Consider the following 18,580-nt stretch of genomic DNA (forward strand, 5'->3'; position numbering starts at 1 on the left):
AGATGTCACAGGCTTGTAAAGGGGCACAGGATGTCCAGGAAGCAGAGCCAAGGCCAGGGCAGAGCTCTGCTTTGCTTTCCTTTACTCAGACAAGACCCCGCAGATGACCTGTCACTGGCCCCAGATGCCCCAGGGAGTGAGGGGGGGGGCTGCAGTGCTGTACCCAGGGCCTAGACATGTCTCCTAGGGCTTTGGGGCTTAGAGGGAGGAGATACAAGCCACTCTGATCCTCTTGGCTGGTCCTTGAGCCCTAGGGTTACTCCTGGACATGGGACTTGGTGTTGCATGGTTATTGTCACACCCTGCACAGCTGTGCCATCCTAAAAATAACCTGGAATCGCTCTCCAGGTGAGGCTGAGAGACCAGAGTCCAACTCTCTGAGTTAGGGGTCTTTGGCCTGTCTGCCTGGAGGAGAGATGCCCTAATACATCAGGCAGAGGCTGGAGCAGGGAGCAATAGCCCCCTCCCCTCCCCAGGCAGCCTCAGACACTCCTGTCCAGCCCAACACCATGATTGGGGATGTAGAGGAGGGGCACTGAAGTTTTGGGGGGAATTCCTCCAGCTTGGTGAATTTTTATCTACCCTTTGATGCTAGCTCCAATGACTTCTCCTCTATGAAGCCTTCCATGACTGCCTCCCTTCTCTGTCCCCACAGCCTGTGTTCCCCTTTCTTTCACAGTACCTGCCACATGGGTTTCTCCTGGTCTGAACTTTGTAAAACAGCCTGTACCGTGTTTAAAAAACCACTGTGGGGGCGCCTGGGTGGTTCAGTTGGTGAAGCATCTGACTCTGGCTTAGGTCACGGTCTCGCGGTTCGTGAGTTCGAGCCCTGCATCAGGATCTGTGCTGGCAGCTCAGAGCCTGGAGCCTGCTTCGGATTCTGAGTCCCCCTCTCTCTACCCCTCCACCACTTGTGCTCTCTCTCTCTCTCTCTCAAAAATAAATAAACATTTTTTTAAAAAGCCATTGTGATTTGTGAATACCAACATACTCCTCATGGGTGCCAGGAAATTCTAGGTCATCCAGTATACAGATCTTGATACTTGTGGGCAAGGTAATGGTGGTCAAAATGCATCTAAATTTAATTGTTTATATTGATAATCCTGGATTGTAAATGCCTTCAGGGCAGGGACTCATCTGACTCATCTCTGTCTTTTTAGTGCCTGGCATGGGTTTTAGCTCAGTAAATGTTTATTGAATGAATGAGTAGGTTCAAATCTGGGCTTCATGGGACCTCACACAGAGTGGTTACATAACATCTCTGAACCTCAATATCCTTATCTGGGAAATGGGAATAATCATGCTAACTGCCTTGGATTGCAGGGCAGAATGAATGAGATTGGCATGTAAAGTATTCGGCATAGTGTTTGAGTCACTGAAGGTTCTCAAAAGACGGCCTCAGGGCCGGCCCACATGATGTAAAAATCTTTAATAGCATTGCTATGCGAGGATATGTCCCAGCCTTGTTTCTTTTCATACCCTGCCTTAGTTCACAGAGGCTCTGGACTTGGCTGCAGGGCTGAGATTTTCCTCTCTGTATCATACAGTGGAGCCTACTGGACCTAACCCCTCTGGTGGACGTCATCTGGGCCTTGGGGCCTGAGGAGGGCTTGGGAGACATGTGTCCTGGGCCTTCCTAGGCCAAGCCCTGAGAACTAAATCGCAGGACCTGCGGCCCTGGCCCCACCCACACCCACCCCCACCTCGGGGTACATCTGGTACCTGAAGGCCCGGATGGTGGTGAGGCCTTCCACGGTTTCAGCGAAGTGGGACAGCAGGGGGAGCTGGGTGGTGTCATCTAGTTGCTGCAGGTCCCTGTGCAGGGGAGAGGAGCAGAACGGTTAAGAGGGCAGGCTCGCGGCTCAGCCTGGGTCTGAATCCTACCTCCACCCCCCACCACTGCTTGGGCAAATGGCTTCACCTCTTCAGATCTCAGTGTCTCACCTGTAAAGAGGGAAGATAACGGTACCACCCCAGCAAGCTGTTGTGGAAAATGCTTGAACAGCATGCCGGTGCAGCTACTGTCATCCAGGGCATCATCCACCTTGCACGGTCCCTGCCCCGCTGCACAGCCTCACTCTCCGTGTGGTGAGGCTGGTCAGGCACTGTCGGTTCCCTTTCACAGGTGAACAACTTGAACCTTGAGACGGCTCGTGAAAGGAACTGAAAGACCTAACTCAAAGCTTTCCATCCCTTCCCAGGAACCACAATAGGTTTTGGCACAACACAGGCCAGTATCTAAAAAGCTCCTTGAGGGGGAAAGGCCAGAGGTTTCCAAGGCAACAGAATCGCTCCTGCTCCTCACCGCTGCACCTTTTCAAGCACATTAGTGCCAGGGAGGCCAGCTTGGGATGCAGGAAGCAGCTTTCCTGGACAGACTGTCACCAAGGCAGAGTGGATGCCAGGGGAACAGGGTGGTTTCTCTGGCAGAAGAAAGGAACTTTGTAAAACATCTTGTACAGTGTTTAAAAAGCCACTGTGACTTGTGAATACCAACATGCTCCTCATGGGTGCCAAGGGATTCTAGGTCATCCAGTACACAGATCTTGATTCTGATGGGCAAGGTGATTGTGGTCAGAATGTATCTAAATTTAATCGTTTTTATTGATAATCAGTATTTTGACTCCAGTTGCTTATCAACTATGTGCACTTGGGAAAGGTGTTTAAACTTTTTGACTACAACCTGCAGTAAGAAATGCATTTTATATCACAAGTCAGTGTGTGTGTGTGTGAACACGCATGTGCGCGCACACACGTACACACACGCACATGTACACACACACCCCTATGTGACCCCAACAAAGGTTTTATGAAGCAAAACTTACTGCTACTGTGTGCATATGGTTTGAGAGTATCTGTTCAGTTTCATTTTTTAAAAATGCTGGCTGTGATCTATGATATTGATTTCATGACCCACGGACAGGTTGTAATGGGCAGTTTGATAAACACTGGTCCAGAGATTTTTTTCAAAATTTTCGTAAAATTATTTGAACCTAAGAGTTTAACAGAATCACTCCCAGAAAGAACTTCTAGAGCATCTTCTTAGAAAATGTTGAGTAGGAAAAAAAGGCTGTGTGGCTCCAAGGTTCCTGAGGGAGAATACGATCAATGTGAAAGGCTTCCTCAAGTCAAGGCTTCTAAGTCAAGGCTCTGGACCCTGCGAGCTGGGAGGTATGGTTGCCATAACACCCCTCCCATCAGGTGCCCCCCCGATTTCATGCATCAGCAATCAGCCTGGTCACTGGACTCATAGAACCCTCCTGAGAATCATTTTGGCAAAATGAATGAAGGGCATTAACATGTGTATACATCCTGACCTAGCAATTCCATTTCTGACCATATCTTTTAAGGCAATATTTGAAATATTAATGGCGATGTGTGTGTGTGTGTGTGTGTGTGTGTGTGTATGTGCTAAGAGATGGTTACATCAGGATAGTGGGAGATGAATCTATTTCCTTCATTTCTATTTTCCTTTTCAGGGGGAGAGGACTCTACTACTTTTTGATGATTACTCTAATAAGAGTACCAAACTGCCTGTTGCAAAGCACCTCCCATCCCTCATTCCCCTGAGGCTGGCAAAGACTGCCATCACCTGGATGCCACCCGGAAGTACTTCTGGATGAAGTAGCACACCACGGCCAGGGGCAAGAGGGCCACGAGGAACACAGGCGTGACATAGGAGATGACAGCCACGGCTGAGACACAGAGCAGGGTGGAGCGGCTCAGGCACTCCAGCGTGGATGGGATGTGCTGACGGAGGGGAGGGTGAGAGAGGGAGGTGAGTTTTGGTGTTTCTCTTCAGTGCGTTACCTGCCGCCATGTTTTTCTCTCTCACATTATTACAGGCACACGTCTCATATCTCCAGCTACACTGTAGGCCCCCTGAGAATAGGAATCAGGACTTTGTTTCCTCACCATCTAGTACGATGGCAAATAAAGAACACAAGCTGAATTGAAATGAATATTCTTCACAGAATCAGTCACCTTGGTTCAGAATATGCTGGAACCTTACTGAAGTGAGCCAGAGGGTATTGGATGGAAGCCAAAGGGATGTGGTTTCCCTCAGCCTTATCATGAAGATCTCACAGGGGAAGCGTCTCACAGAGGCAGCATTATAATCAGATTGGGGCCCCTGGCTTCCTCCCACAGGGCTCTGATCACCAGATCTGGGGAAGCCAGCACCAGAGAGGAAAACCTCCTAGGGGTCTGGCCTCTCTCTGAACTGGGGAAATGGGTCACAGTCCTGTGTACCTGGTCAATGGTGTTACAGTCAGCTGAAAATCTATTCAGGATGCTTCCAAGGGGCGTGGTCTCAAAAAACCTAAGAGGCAACCAGAAGAAGTTACTCATTCGTTTATTGATTTTCTTCCTGTTTATCGAGTGAGGGTAGTGATTTCTTTCATTCTGGTGTCTCTGGAGTCATCCCTGAGTCTGATTTTCTAGGGGCGGTTGCCTTTGCAAGTCTGTAGATATCTGGCCTGCGTTCCTGAGAATTTCTGCAGCTGCCCACAGGGGTGCTGGCCCCTCACTAACCTCTCTGGCTCTCAAGCCCATGTATGACAATTGCCACCTTCCTCAGCTCTTGCTCAGCCTGACTCACTCAGCAGCTATCCTGGGGAAAAATAGTCTTCTCCAGAGGGATGATGTGCCAGGGGGAACAGGGCCCTTTGGACAGTCTGTCAGCTGGCTGACCCTGCAAGGCTACTCTGCCTGTCATCACTCTGGCTGTGACCCAGAATCAGCCCAACCCCAACCAGAGGATTTCAGAAGCACAGATCTGGGACAAATAGGGGGTAAGTAAACTTTGAGGTCATGTCTGTGGACCACAGGGAGCTCACAAGACCAAAAAGTAAAAAGTGTAGTCAGACGGTGAGTCTGGCACTGACTGGGGCCCAGATAACCTGTTTGCCTGTTGTGCTTTAAGACTGAGTCAGCCCCGGGGCACCTGGGTGGCTCAGGTCATGATATTGCAGTTTGTGAGTTTGAGATCCGCATCGGGCTCTGTGCTAAGAGCTCAGAGCCTAAAGCCTGTTTTGGAATCTGTGTCTCCCCCCTCTCTCTACCCCTCCCCTGCTCACGCTCTGTGTCTCTCTGTCTCTTAATAATAAATAAACGTTAAAAAAAATTAAAAAAAAGGACTGAGTCAGCCAGTCTATTGGGCAGTGACCACTTTAAACCTCTTTCCCACCAAGCAGACTTTGGGGTTTTTATCCAGCCCATCACAGGGGATGAAAACATGTCCCTATGTCCCCAGTGTCAGAACCCGCAGGTTGGCTGAGGGTATAGGGGGAGAGCTGAATCTGTGGGTGGAGATAGGCAGATGACATCTGTCTAGGGAAGGGAACCTCATATCTATGCAGAGCCTGCAGACGCTCAGTTTGAAGGGCTGTTGTGACAATTAGATGAGCTAATCATATAAAATGCCTAGCACCAGGTGTGGCTGAATAAATGCTGGTTTTCCTCTGCTTTCTGCTCTGAGGAAGGCACTTTTACACACACTGTCTCCTTGAGTCACCCCCAGCAGCCTGTGACAGAGGTTGCATATCCCCATTTAATAGATGGGAGAACTGAAGCCAGGAGAACAGTGACTTGCCCACAGCCCCAGCATGGTTGGGGGGAGCAGGGTACCTCATGGGAGCCAGGATGATCCGGTTCAGCAGGCTGCGGTGCAACCTTTTGGCCACCTTCAGCCCGGTCCATTCTACGGTGACAGATGTGACAAGGCACAGCACAATGCCCAGGCTGCAGAGCACCGTGAACACCATGGCATAGACAGTCTGGTCGAGGGAGCACTCCTGGGCCGGGCAGAGAATGAGGCGGGGTCCCGGGGGTGTCCATGGCTCCGCCCTCTCCCCCCAGCCCGTGCCCTGGGGCTGCCGGCCACACCTGGCTGAGGGAGCAGTTCCTGGCTGCTGGGCTCAGGGTCAGGGCACTGTCGGTCCACTTGGCCAGCCAGTAGTCAATGGCCACCAAGACCATGTGCTTGAGCAGCTGGGAGAAGACCAGCAGCGACAGGAGCAGGATGCCGGCGGATGACAGATACTTGGCACAGGCTCGCCACGGGATCTTGGCACGCTGGTGCAGCACTGAAGACAGGTTGTCCTCCTCCTCACTCTCAGCTGCCTCCTCTGCAGGCCACAAGAACCCACCCTGTGGCTTCACATTTCACATCCCTCTGAGGGCGAACCGGTGGGAGGGGGGCATGTTATCCCCACTTACAGATGGGAAAACTGAGGCACACCAAGGGAGAGGGATTTGATGAAGGTCACACTATCTCACCACCCCAGAACCCCAAACCCTAGTCTCCCCACGGTCAGTCAGACCTCAGGCCAGGATTTCATTCCTAGTCCCACTGTCGGTACCTTCCTCCTCTTCCTCATCTTGCAGGAGGCCGTCTCTTGAGGACATGGCCCGGGGCAGACCCTGAGGTGGCTCAGTGGCTTTTCTCTCCATGACAGTCTCCTGAAAGACAGATGGGACCTGGCCAATTCCTCAGAATGTGCGGAGGGGAAAGGGAGGGAGGGGGACAGCCACCCCTGGCCATGACCAGTGTCAGGTTTCCAGGTTGCCCCACTTGGGGGAGGGTCCAGATGGACATGAGTCTTGGCAGAATTTACTCCTCCTGTTTATCAGCTTAAAATACCCCGATATTCCTGTGGGAGACCATCTCTCCCCTATTCTTAGTCTCCGTGACTCAGGTGGGCTGATCATTCTCCCTGGCTCTATGGGTGGGCATGAGACCCAGGACTGGCCAATCTCACACTCCACATCCCTGGCCACAGTGATTTATTCAGGGTGGGCACATGACCAAAGTGGACAAAGGAGAGTCAGTTCAGGGACTTCTGCTGAAATGTTGTGGAAGAGGCACTCTCAAATTGGCAGAGGTGTGGAGCTGGGAAAATGTAAGCCTACGGCTGCTGATCGCTCTCTCTGCTGCCACAAGAATGGAGCCAGTCTGAGGGAAGCAGAGCCAAGGAGGGAGAGAAACAGGTTCCTGATGACATTCTTTAACTACCTGGATCCAGCTTCACCTGAAGCCGACACTTTTTAGTTTCATGAGCCGAACAATCCTTAACTCCTCCCTCTTTTTCTTTGCTTAGCCAGTTTGAGTTGATTCTCTGAAGCTTTATAACTACATGGTTTCTGATTATTTGAAGATAAGTGGAAGGTGTCCACCTGATTTTGCCTTGGGTAGCTGGCACAGGTACTGGCTTTCCTCGGGCAGGAGGAAGTTCATGCTCAGCTCCCACATCTGTCCTTTGGGGGGTTTCCTAGGCCAATGAGGGCAGGAAGGCCTTTATGTGTTCAGATTGTACCAGAACCTTCTCCTCAGAGGGTGGCTGCCTGGCCCTTAGGACATACTCACCTTCTCCAGCTCTTGGTCCTGCCGGTTCATGAGGGTCTTCCAGTGCTCAAAGAGCTGGCACTCAGACCTCTGGAAGTCCTTGAGCGTGCCCTCCCTCTGGATGGTGCCGTCCTTCATCGCAATGATCTGGAAAGGAAGACACAGACCCGGCCCGGGGGCTGAATGGAAAAGGGGAGTGGCGGTCACACCCCTACCTTGCTAAGGAGTCTGAGATGGACATGTACACACTCTCTCCCCCACCACAACTGGCCACTGGCTTTCCCACTGCAGTGAGCTGGTAGTGATAACCTATCCCCACCAACACACTCCCAAGCTTGAGAGATTGGTACTTCTGGGGGGTAATTCTCAGTGGTTGCCCCATGGTTGCTAAGAGGGTTTGCAGAACAAATTAGCTCCTGGTCCAGGTGTCTGATTCCTTGCAAGGATTCCATCCGTGGCTGCCGTTTACCCACACTTAACAGCCAATTGCATGCTACCTTTAGCTCCTCCTAATGGCAGGTCTGGTGGGTTCCACCGGGGGTTGACAAAGCACCTATTGGTCTAAGTGTGTGTGGCCATGCCTCTTTAAAATCAATAAAACTGATTTCATTTGAAACACTCAATGTTTCACACCCATGGACACTCCGCATTAATTCAGAAACCCACCTCTGTTCTCTTACCCCTACCGAGCCCATGCTGGGGTGTAGGGAGCGATGCCTGGGAGTCCTGTTCACTGACGCTTCAAGGGACCAGGCATGTCTGTGACAGCCTTCTTTGGACTAAAGATTGTCCTGAACTGCCTTGCCACAGTCACCCTGGAAACTCAGACACAGACCTTCTGCACCTGTTTTAATAGTTTTTTTTTTTTTTAATCCAGATTTTTTTTTTCTTTTTTCATAGTAGAGGATTTCACCACATGCAGAAGGAAGACCTAGGGCCATATAGCACAGGCCTGAAGCTCAAGGACGCCCTTAATTTTCAGGGGCAAATTTTGCCTCAGGAGTCAGGCAAGGTCCAGATTTTAAAAGTCACATGATTTCCACCTTAAATGTTAAATGCTTTCCAATTAATTAAAAAGTAACTGTTATCTACAGATTGAGGAGTATGGAAATGTGGTCAATGTGGGGGTTCACCAAGTCGCATTCTAATATTGAAGCTTCTGCGACTGCTTGTATTGTTGGTTTCCATATTTCCGTCTGATTCTGACTTGAATCCGTCCGACCTTCTGTGGGTCAGAGGGTGGACGGGCAGATGGCTTTCCCATCCAAATAGGCAGTCCCAAGGCCAGGGGGATGAGTCATCAACCCGGGCCATAAACAGAGGATAGGAATCGAGTGTCTGCTTCTTTCTGAGACTTCTTGGTGCCAGCCTTGCATGTACCACAGGGGCCCCAGGTGAGGATGGAATGTCTGCAGCTGTAGGTGATGTGAAACCCTTGGCCTGTGCAGGGTCTACCCAGCCTGCAGGAAGCCATTCAGTGTGGATCTCTTCTGCTTTGTGGCCCTTAGCAATGGCTACTGAGACACTGACTCCTTTGAAGATGTTCTACTGCTTCTGCCCCCTCAGCCCTCCACAGCTTGATCTCCTTGTGGCCTCTCACCCAGTCTGCATGTGGCAGGTACTGTAGCTTGTGGGTCACTAGGACCACTGTCCTCTTGTCATCCTGGAGCAGCTCAAGGATCCCGGCCTGCATCAGGTGGTCACTCAGATGGACATCCAGAGCTGAGAAGGGGTCATCCTGGGCAGAGGGGAGAAGGTGGGGGCAAATGTGGGCAGAGGGGGTAACAGTGAGTATAAAAACCATCAAGAGTTGTACCAGCTCTGGTCTAGGGACTGACACTAGTTAGCTGAATGTCCTTGGATAATATACTTCACCTCTCTGGGCTTTAGATGCCTCATCTTAAAATGAGGCAGTTATGAGTTATATGGCTCTCAATTTAATCACATACACTTCCTGACTCTTGAACATTCAATAGCTCCCCACTGCCTACCAAGTCTGAATTTCTTAGCACGGTGATCTAGGCCCATTGTTACTTGCTCAGTCTGTCTTTCTGGTCTCACTTGTCTGTCCTGTCCAATCTCCTTGTACTCCAGGATTCCAGAGAACTTGCCATTCCAGGTTTTTACCTATGCTGTTTCCTCTGCCGGAAGCACCATTTTGTCTCTTGTCTGCCTGGTGAACTCCTACTCATCCTTCAGTGCTCCATCCCAGCTCTTCCTGTGTCCTCTCTTGATTCCCTGCCTAATCCCCCCTCCTCTCGATTCCAGTTGTGATAACTATTTGTCCGCTCCTGTGAGGCCCCCAGGAACTGATACCCCTTGTGCCTGTGCCAGGTACACAGTAGGAGCTTAATACACATTTGCTGAAATAATCTAAAATATCCACTTGACTTCTTTCTAACAAGGTTGTTTAAAGCTCATATAAGATCATGAATAAGCTAGGGGCACCTGGGTGGCTCAGTCGGTTAAGCGACTGACTTTGGGTCAGGTCATGATCTCACCGCTCGTGAGTTCAAGCCCTGTGTCGGGCTCTGTGTTGACAGCTCAGAGCCTGGATCCTGCTTCGGATTCTGTGTCTCCTCCTCTCTGCCCCTTCCCTGATTGTGTGCTCTCTCTCTCTCTCTTTCTCAAAAATAAACATTAAAAAAAAAAAGATCATGAATAAGCTAGTACTTTGTAAAGTGCTATGTTGGATGGTAACAAAGACTATGAACCTTTACATTTTGAAGTGTGTTTATTGGAGAGCTTTTACGTGTGTTGGGAACAGGGGGAGCGCATAAAGCCGGATCAGAGACCTGGTTCCTTCTTCTGACTCCCCACCCAAATGGCCTTCCTCTTCCCTTCTGTTTACCTGACTCACTCTTCCAGAAAGCTCTCCCTGATTATTCTAGCCCTCATAGTCGTCTCCCTGGACAAGCCTCCTCCTAGACTGTGCTGCACAGTTTGGCTTTCAACTGGGCCGTGGCTCTTGAGTGTGGGTGAGCTCTATCTCCTAGTCAGATTCTAAATCTTTGAGGCCAAGGCCTGGCCCTCAGAATTCTTCAGTATCAACTAAGACACCTCACACAGAACTTGGCATGAAATAGGGCAGGCACAGCTAATTAGTTTATCTCACGTTTGATTGCTAGTGACTACTCGGAGTGGGGTGGTGACAAGGATTCTGAGGCCAGGTTAAGTTTCTGTGGGAAACTTATCTAGTTAATGTGGGGTTTCACAGAACTACATTCATTGATGATACTGAATTTTCTATTACCACTGCTGTGACCAACTAGCAATGTCTGCTCGGAACACGGGATTGGAAGTGACAGCATACTTTCCATGTATCTGCCGTTATTGTAGTGGGGCTAAGTGTTGATAGGTTAAGGCTGTCCTACAGGGAGGCAGCCTGTAATTACTACTTGCCTTCCCTCATGGCTACTGCAGAGTTCCATGTGAAGTCCACAGTGGGTCATTTGCACTACCCTTGCCTCAGTTTCCCCATCAATGATTAAGTAATATCTCTGGCAGGAGAGGCTTACTCCTGGAAAGGGAGCTTGCTGGGTGGTGTTGTGTGGGTTTGTGTACAGGCGGTGAGCCAGGGAGGCAGCCAGAGACAAGGGAGATACCAGCTAATGCACTCACCAAGAAGACAACGTTGGTGTGCTGGTACAGGGCTCGGGCCACACTGATTCGCTGGCGTTGACCACCAGATAGGTTGATGCCCTGTGACCAAAGGAGAGGAAACGTTATGCTTTCATAGCCCTTCAGGAAAGACCGTCCTGGCCCTTACTTGCCTGTGAGCTCTTTGGGATAGCGGCCTGGCTCTACCCGTCGCTTTGTCCCTCCTCACCTTGAAGAGAGGAGGAACTTATACATATTTACTAAATTCATTCAGAGGTGGGGAGCATGATCCCCATGACTCTGAAGATTCATCAAGTAGGTGTTAGAGACCATCTGACCAGTGACAACCAAGACAGAGGAAGTAGGGATTTCAATCATACATGAGGAGGGCTATCATGGGAGAATCCTATTTGTCTAAGCTTATGGAGGAGGGGTCCCATCTGGACAGTGTACATGAAGGATATAACCCTAGGCCTAGCACAGTGTCATGTGGGCCCCGAGTATAGACATGGGGCATGAATAAATCTCCAGCCTAGGGAGGCACTAAGTGGCAAAGCTGTCAAGGACAACCAGCAGCCCAAGGTTCAAGATCATTTTGTCCCCACTGCAGGCAGCTTTTCCACCTTTACCCTCTTATTTTCCAGTCACCTCCTCTCCCTGAGAATGAGCTCAGAGCATGCTGGTGGTGATAGGTGGGGATCAGGGAAGCTTGAGGGCCCCAGCCTTGGAAAAACCCCCATAGAGGCTGCTACTAACCCGTTCCCCAATCTGAGTCTGGTCTCCATGGGGCAGGATGTCGATGTCCGGCTGCAGGGAGCAGGCTTCGATGACCATTTTGTACCTGGAGTGGTTGGGGGTGGGGACGGACACAGCTGATCGGCCTGGCCAGAGCTGGGCCTGAGCACTGACAGAGAATCATTAGCTTCCCGGCAGCTGTGCTCAGGGTGAGCATTGGCTTTAATGGCCTTCTGCCTGGGTACAAGCAAACACCATGTGAGCTTGAAAAGAGCTGAGGGCAGCACCTCACAGAGTCTTGGGGCCAGTTAAATATTTGAAGGATGAAATTGGATAGTAGTAAATATGCCACGTAAATGACAAGAGGGGGCCCATGGCCCTTGTGCAGTGGGAGAAGCTCCAGCCAGAGCCCACACTTGGGGCACTGCCAGGAAAAATCACTGCTGGTTGGTTTAGGCAGTAATGATGATGGCTGATCAAATATTTGCCCAGCCTGCTCCTCTCATACTTCCCTGGTCAGCTCTTAGCTGGTGCCAGCCAGGGTGCATGGAGGCATCAGAGTGTCTCGGTGACATGTAATTGGGTGTCAGGCAGCCTTGGATTTGAGACCCATTTCTGTCACTTATTCGTTGGGTGGCCTCGGGCAGGTTACCTAACCTTTCTGAGCCTTGGGGGCGATAATGATAGTAGCTGCCTACTGGGGTTGTTATGAGCATTAGGGGAAATCAAGCATATAAAGAGCGTGATGCTGCACCTCGCACCTAAGAGCTCAATAGATGGTAGCAATTATTATTATCATTGGAGGGAAAATAATACATCAGTTGCAGAGCGAGGGTAGGGAATAATGGAAAGCTGGGTCAGTCTTGCCATTAGCCTCAAGAGAAGGCCATCGGGGCTTCCACACAACATCCCTCCCCCCGCACGCTCCCCTCCCGCCTTGCCTTCATACATACAGGAGTTGGATTGCCCTGATGCCCAGGCACATCTGGATCATTTCCAGATGGGCCATATGGAACAGGCTGGGATTCAGATAAGCGTCTTGGAGAGCAGGATGGCTGGTTGTGGGTGATCGATGGAGGGGCAGGGCAGCTGGCTAGGGCTTGGGCACTGGGGAGGGCTGGCTAATGCTGCCCTTGACCAATTTCTCCCCGCCCCCGCAGCCCACCTCCCACCAAGAGGCTTCTACCGTTGTTTGTTGAAGGGACTCTCAAAGGTGATATTCTCCTCCACAGTGGCATTTAGCAGCCATGGTTTCTGAGAAGCATACGCCACGGGGCCTCTCTTCCTAGAACAAAGCAGGCAGGAGTAGGGGAGGCATTCTTGGGGGCTCATTCTCAGAGGCAGTTGTCAAGCAGATGGTATAGACTGGGGAGGGGCACTTGGCAGAAGCCAGCTTCGTGTGGCCCCTGGTGGCCTCTCTTTCCCCAGGGCCAGAGGCAGGCTTGGGTGCCTGGGTCTTAGCAGACCGGGGCGGGGGGGGGGAGGGGACAGGACCTCAACCCTGCCCTGCCCTGCATACAGCCTGTCCCACCCCTGCAGTCTATTCTTCCTGAGTCTCTACCCAGAGCTGGGAGGAGCCTGAAGTGTGACCAAACCAAGTAAACACTTGACCCCTAATTTCCTTCTTCCCCGAGTGGCCCTCAAATCACTTGATTTTGATGTTAGCAGATAACTCTCCAAGTGGAACTTTTTAAAAAAGCAGAACCAAGGAAACCACATGTAGTGTGATACAGGTTTTGAAGACCAAAAAAAAAAGGGGGGTGGGTATGACCACCAGATAAAAGTGATCTGGTGTGAAGGGAACCGCTTGATGCACAGAAGCAGCAGTGGCTTCTGAACCATCTGATGGAGCACAGAGCCCTCCTGGGCCTCTTCCCTACAGCAGAGCTGGGACGTGTGGGGCTGCCCTCAAGAGTTCTGTGGCTCCCTTGGGCCTGAGAGCCCCTCTGAGGAAGTCTGCCCACGGGGCAGGTGCTCCAGGTCACAGTACCTCACATCCGAATCGGCCACCGTCTCCCGCTCTGGGCTGCAGCAGGGAAGAAAAGACACAGTTTCAGGGCTCACGTGTGTGGACCAACTTCTTCACAGACCTTTGAACTCCCTCAAACCCGGCATGAGTGTGCCTGTTTGCCCCTGTGACCAGGGGTGCAGCCACATGCTGCACGGAGGGGTGTAGAGTGGGGAGCGGCCATCCTGGGGGAGCCTCCTCTGCCCTACACTGTGTAGCGTCCCCAGTGTGTGTGTGGGGAGGGTGTGCGGAGGGCCCCAGGCCCCAGTTGAGAGGGAGAATGAGGGAAAGGCAGCATTGGTGTAATCTTGTGTGTTGGGGGGAATTCTGTGTCAGAGGACTATGAAGGCCAACATGTGGCTCCTCCAGACCTAGCCTCTGCATTGGGGCTCAAATGCACAGACTTGGGTCTCAGGCAGACATGGCTGCAAAAACAGCCGAGGCTGGGAGGGCTGTCTGGCAGGAGCCAGGCCAGGCCCACAGCTTGTGCGTGGGAACCTAAGGCCCATGGAACTCTCGGGGTGGCAGCCAGAGGGCCGAGAAGGGCTCCAGGCATGAATTGAAGCCTCATGTGGCCCTGTCAGAAGACAAGAGTGGAATCTGGGGTATCTGCTGGGAGAGATGTGTCAGCTGCAGTGACCGCATGCCCTGGATGGCCGGGAACAGCTCTAGTGTCAGCTATTCTGTACCGCTGTTCTCATCCACACGGTCATACTTGTCACATACCATGAGCTCTGCCTTTTGGCTCAAGAACCATGGTTACTATGGCGAGAGAGGCTGGGCCTGTCATCACACCCCGGCACTTAGGGACAAGGTGGGAGAAAGGGCAAAGAAAACATGGGGAAGTGAAACATTCTGGTATTAGAGGGAAGGCCAGTAATTATGAAACTACTTAGGGGTATTTACAAAGTTGAGTCACCCTTCCCAGCCCTGACTTCATACCACCTCCAGTGTGTTTTGAATGTTCTTGGGAGATGTGAGGTTCGGGAAGGTTTTCAGTGTCTCAGAGCCTCATTAATCTAGTTCACTTGGATTTTTTAGACTGAACACTGAACATAAAGCAATAAGGCCAAATTTCCTGTCTGGCCTGGGGAAGATCTACCTCTCTTATAGCCCTGTTTCTCAACTTTTTTTTCAGGATCATCCCCTAGGGACTTTTTATACACATCCCCCCCTCCCTCAATTGTCCTTTCCTTAGTGTATTTCTTTTCCAAATCAGTGGTTTTTAGTATACTCACAAGGTTGTACAGCCATCACCACTAATTCCACAACATTTTTATCACCCCCCCCCAAATAAATCCTGTACCATTAGCAGTTACTCCCTTTCTTCTTTCCCACCAACCCGTGGCAAGCAGTAAACTACTTTTTGACTATGCACCATGATTAATTGATTGATTGATTGCCCAGTGTGGGGCTTGAACTCAACCTTGAGATCAAGACTTGTGCACTCCACTGACTGAGCCCTGAGCCAGCCAGGTGCCCCACCCACCATGAAGTTTTTAAACCACAGATATATTGTATATCTGTTTATATATTATAAGGCCCTTTGAAGAGCCACAGACTGGAACATCTAAGTTTTTTTTTTCTCTAAGAACCAGATTTTGCCGTCTTTGAGAAAGCATGCCTTGTTATAAGGCTCTGTGCCGATGAAATCATGTAGGCTGCGCACCCTGCCGTCCACACTCAGTATCCCAACCCCACAAGCCCTCCCAGCCCCCCAGCCCCTTCCCTTCGTTGGGACCCACTTCCAACCCAGTTCCAAGGCTATACCTGGGGTCCTCTCCCGTCTCATCAGGAAGGCTGCTGGGGTACAAATGGGAAAAATCAACACCAGTTACTTCTCACTCCATTGCCTTTCTCTCCATCACAAAGGTCTTTGGAGAGAGAGATCCTCACAATCCCCACCCCTCCCACCCCTCCCCAGTGTCCCCAAGTGGCTTCCTTAGGGACACAAACCTCTCTTCTCAATCACTGCCCCTCCCACAGCACCTAGATGAGCACCTCCAAATAGCAAGAGCTAAATCTGTGCCCCTGACTCAGAGTAGTGGTGAGGCTGGCTGGGTGTCACGATGGTTTAACACGGGGGAAAACTAAAGCTCAGGGAGGGAAAGTGACTTTGCCAAGGTCAGGATCATTTTATAAACTGTAGATTGGGACCCAATCATTGGGTCCAAAGTAAGTGAACTGTGACCGCACTTAAAAAAAAAAAAAAGTGTGCCCAGCATGTGGTTAACGTGTATTTTCTTGGGATTTTTCCCCCCTTATCTATCAATGCATGAATGTAGTGGACTGTGATGTAGAGTGGATTATAGTAAAAAAAAATTATGAAAAGCACGGAGTGAGGCGACCTGAATTTTGTGGCCAACTTTGCCAGCACTCTTTTCTGTTCCAGACTACCACTCAACCTTCCACAAGTAGCCCTCTGCCAATAAAGTGCGTGCTTCTGACATGCACATTTGGGGAAAAATAATCCACTCTGTTTTCGTACAGATCTGACTTTAGGCATACTAAAACCAGCTAACATTTGTTGAACTTTCATAAGCACTGTGATAAGTATCGTAATAGTATCATCTTTCTTAAAGCTTAAAATAATCATACGAAAGAGGTTTATTTTGACTGTCTCCACTTTACAAAGAAAGTGAGGGTCAGAAAGGCTAAGTAACTTGCCCAAAGCCACACAGCCAGCAAATAGCAGAGAAAATAGATTTATCTGACTCTAAAGCTTTATGCTCTTAATGACCACGTTACACCACTCCACTGTGATTTGTCAGGAATACCGGGATGGAAAAAAACAGAGGCAGCAAGGAACCTGATGAATTCCTTTCTGTCCCTTGCTGAGGAGCAGAACTGAGAGGAGATCCTGATGGATACGTGGTTACAGGTCCCCTCAGATTCTGTTCTCTGATCTTTGTGGTCTCATTTCGTTCTCTCAACCCAACCTAACTTTGGGTTTCCCAACCATCAGATTGCTGGACTTTCTGGACAGCTGGTAACATGAGACAGATAAAAAAAACCAAAGCTTACAAATGCCAACTCTGCGGCCGAGGCCCAGATAAGCTTATCTCTGGAGTCTTCCTTGATTGCTTCCTTGCCTTGATTGCTTCCAGAGTTGCAAAGACTGTTATTTATCTGGAAGAAAGTGCATCTGTGGCCTCCCTGTGGACCCCAGTGCCCGGTCCTAACTCATTTTGTATCATTGTCTGGGTTGCTCAATTAGCCCTCATAATGGACTACCTTACTCTCTAATCAGCTCCTGTGTAAGTCTTTTATCCCCAGTGGGATTTTAAGGCAGGAAGAGCATCTTTTCCAACCCCTACATTGCTTAGCACGTGACAGACATGTAATAAAGGGAGGCTGTTAACTGACATCTTAATCATTTGGGAAGAAGGGAGGGAGGGAGACTAGCACTCAGTGGGGGCTGTCCTCATGCCAGGCACAGTGTGAAGTTGTTTGTATTTGCCATGTCATCCGCAGGACTATACTTTATTTATTTATTTTTTTATTTTTTTAATTTTTTTTTTCCAACGTTTATTTATTTTTGGGACAGAGAGAGACAGAGCATGAACGGGGGAGGGGCAGAGAGAGAGGGAGACACAGAATCGGAAACAGGCTCCAGGCTCTGAGCCATCAGCCCAGAGCCTGATGCGGGGCTCGAACTCACGGACCGCGAGATCGTGACCTGGCTGAAGTCGGACGCTTAACCGACTGCGCCACCCAGGCGCCCCATATACTTTAAAGAGGTGTTACTGTCCCCTTTTTACAGATGGGAAAACTGAGCCTCAGAGTTTGTATAATGCGCCCAATGTTACAGTTAGGAAGGAAGAAAGCTGGGGTGTGGATCCAGGTTCATCTCTACCTTTTTACAGTGTAGCCCCAGCCTCCCTAGAACGAACCTCCTCAAGGCTTTGTGTGTAGATGTTTCCATCTGAAAAGTACAAAATGGTACATGTGGCGTGCACTTTCTCTCATTGATTACTGGGGTCTTAAATGTGTGGGGGTGATTCCATCCCTCCTCTGCCTGTACCTTTGAAACCAGGCACTGAGCTGAAAGGACAATTCTCCCCAGTTCTCCAACCCCACGTCCTTCCCTCCAACGAGCTAGGTGCTGGGCAGGGCAGGTGTGTGCACACCAAGCTGAAATCAAGGCACAGAGCCCGCCCTCATAGGGCTCATATTCTGGTAGAGGGAATCAGACAGGTACAGAAGTCAGAAAGTCACGAGGGCCAGAAAAAGAAGTAGGAGCAAGAAAGTATTATATAAATTTTGGGGAAAAGGACCCACAAATGCATATGCAAATGCTTAGAAAGAAGATTGGAAACTTCTAGGTAATGGGATATTAGGTGGGTTTTGCCTTCTTTATACTTGCGTATCTTTTCTAATTTATGGACAATCTTCTGGAATGGGAGAACAAGGTAAATTTTAGTTTGGAGGAGAAGAAATGTGAGAAAGTGAGGAAAGGCTCCAAGAAGTCAGAGTTGAGCAGAACTCTCAAGGGTGGGGGAGGGGATGACAGAGTGCGGACAGAAGGAGGGAATTCTAGGTGGGAGGAAGAGGCAGGAACTGCGGGCAGGCAGTGCAGAGAACTGGAAAAAAAAAATATGGGCTCCGAAGTTCATATCTGAGGAGCCTCTCTACTCACTGGTTGTGAAATCTTCTGCAAGTCCCTTTCCTTAGGGGAGCCTCTGTTTCCTTGTGTATAAAATTGGGGTCATGGCACAAACCTCAGTGACACTGGGAGAACATATTATAAAAACAGCTCATAGCCGGTTGGAGGGAAGGACGTGGGGTTGGAGACCTGGAGGGATCATCCTTGGTCCCAGAGATGCACACAGAGGAGAAATTGAACAGCTCACCACTCATTTAGGACACCAGCAACCAATAAAAAGGGAAGA

At 50.1% G+C, this 18,580-nt stretch overlaps 1 protein-coding gene across 1 annotated transcript in view; it reads right to left on the minus strand.

Moving 5' to 3' along the window:
* Positions 1-18,580, minus strand: part of ABCC8 (ATP binding cassette subfamily C member 8) — a 77,995-nt gene that overhangs the window by 8,131 nt on the left and 51,284 nt on the right. The window contains exons 17-29 of the mRNA XM_043582353.1: positions 15,459-15,491; positions 13,671-13,706; positions 12,867-12,965; positions 11,702-11,786; positions 10,967-11,047; positions 8,946-9,083; positions 7,367-7,492; positions 6,363-6,462; positions 5,887-6,128; positions 5,629-5,795; positions 4,252-4,321; positions 3,593-3,750; positions 1,723-1,815 (exon numbers count right to left, since the gene is read on the minus strand). Coding sequence (XP_043438288.1) covers positions 1,723-1,815; positions 3,593-3,750; positions 4,252-4,321; positions 5,629-5,795; positions 5,887-6,128; positions 6,363-6,462; positions 7,367-7,492; positions 8,946-9,083; positions 10,967-11,047; positions 11,702-11,786; positions 12,867-12,965; positions 13,671-13,706; positions 15,459-15,491 — 1,428 coding nt within the window. The remainder of the gene's footprint in view (positions 1-1,722; positions 1,816-3,592; positions 3,751-4,251; positions 4,322-5,628; positions 5,796-5,886; positions 6,129-6,362; positions 6,463-7,366; positions 7,493-8,945; positions 9,084-10,966; positions 11,048-11,701; positions 11,787-12,866; positions 12,966-13,670; positions 13,707-15,458; positions 15,492-18,580) is intronic.

This window comes from Prionailurus bengalensis, chromosome D1 (assembly GCF_016509475.1).
Source record: "Prionailurus bengalensis isolate Pbe53 chromosome D1, Fcat_Pben_1.1_paternal_pri, whole genome shotgun sequence".
Classification (NCBI taxonomy): domain Eukaryota; kingdom Metazoa; phylum Chordata; class Mammalia; order Carnivora; family Felidae; genus Prionailurus; species Prionailurus bengalensis.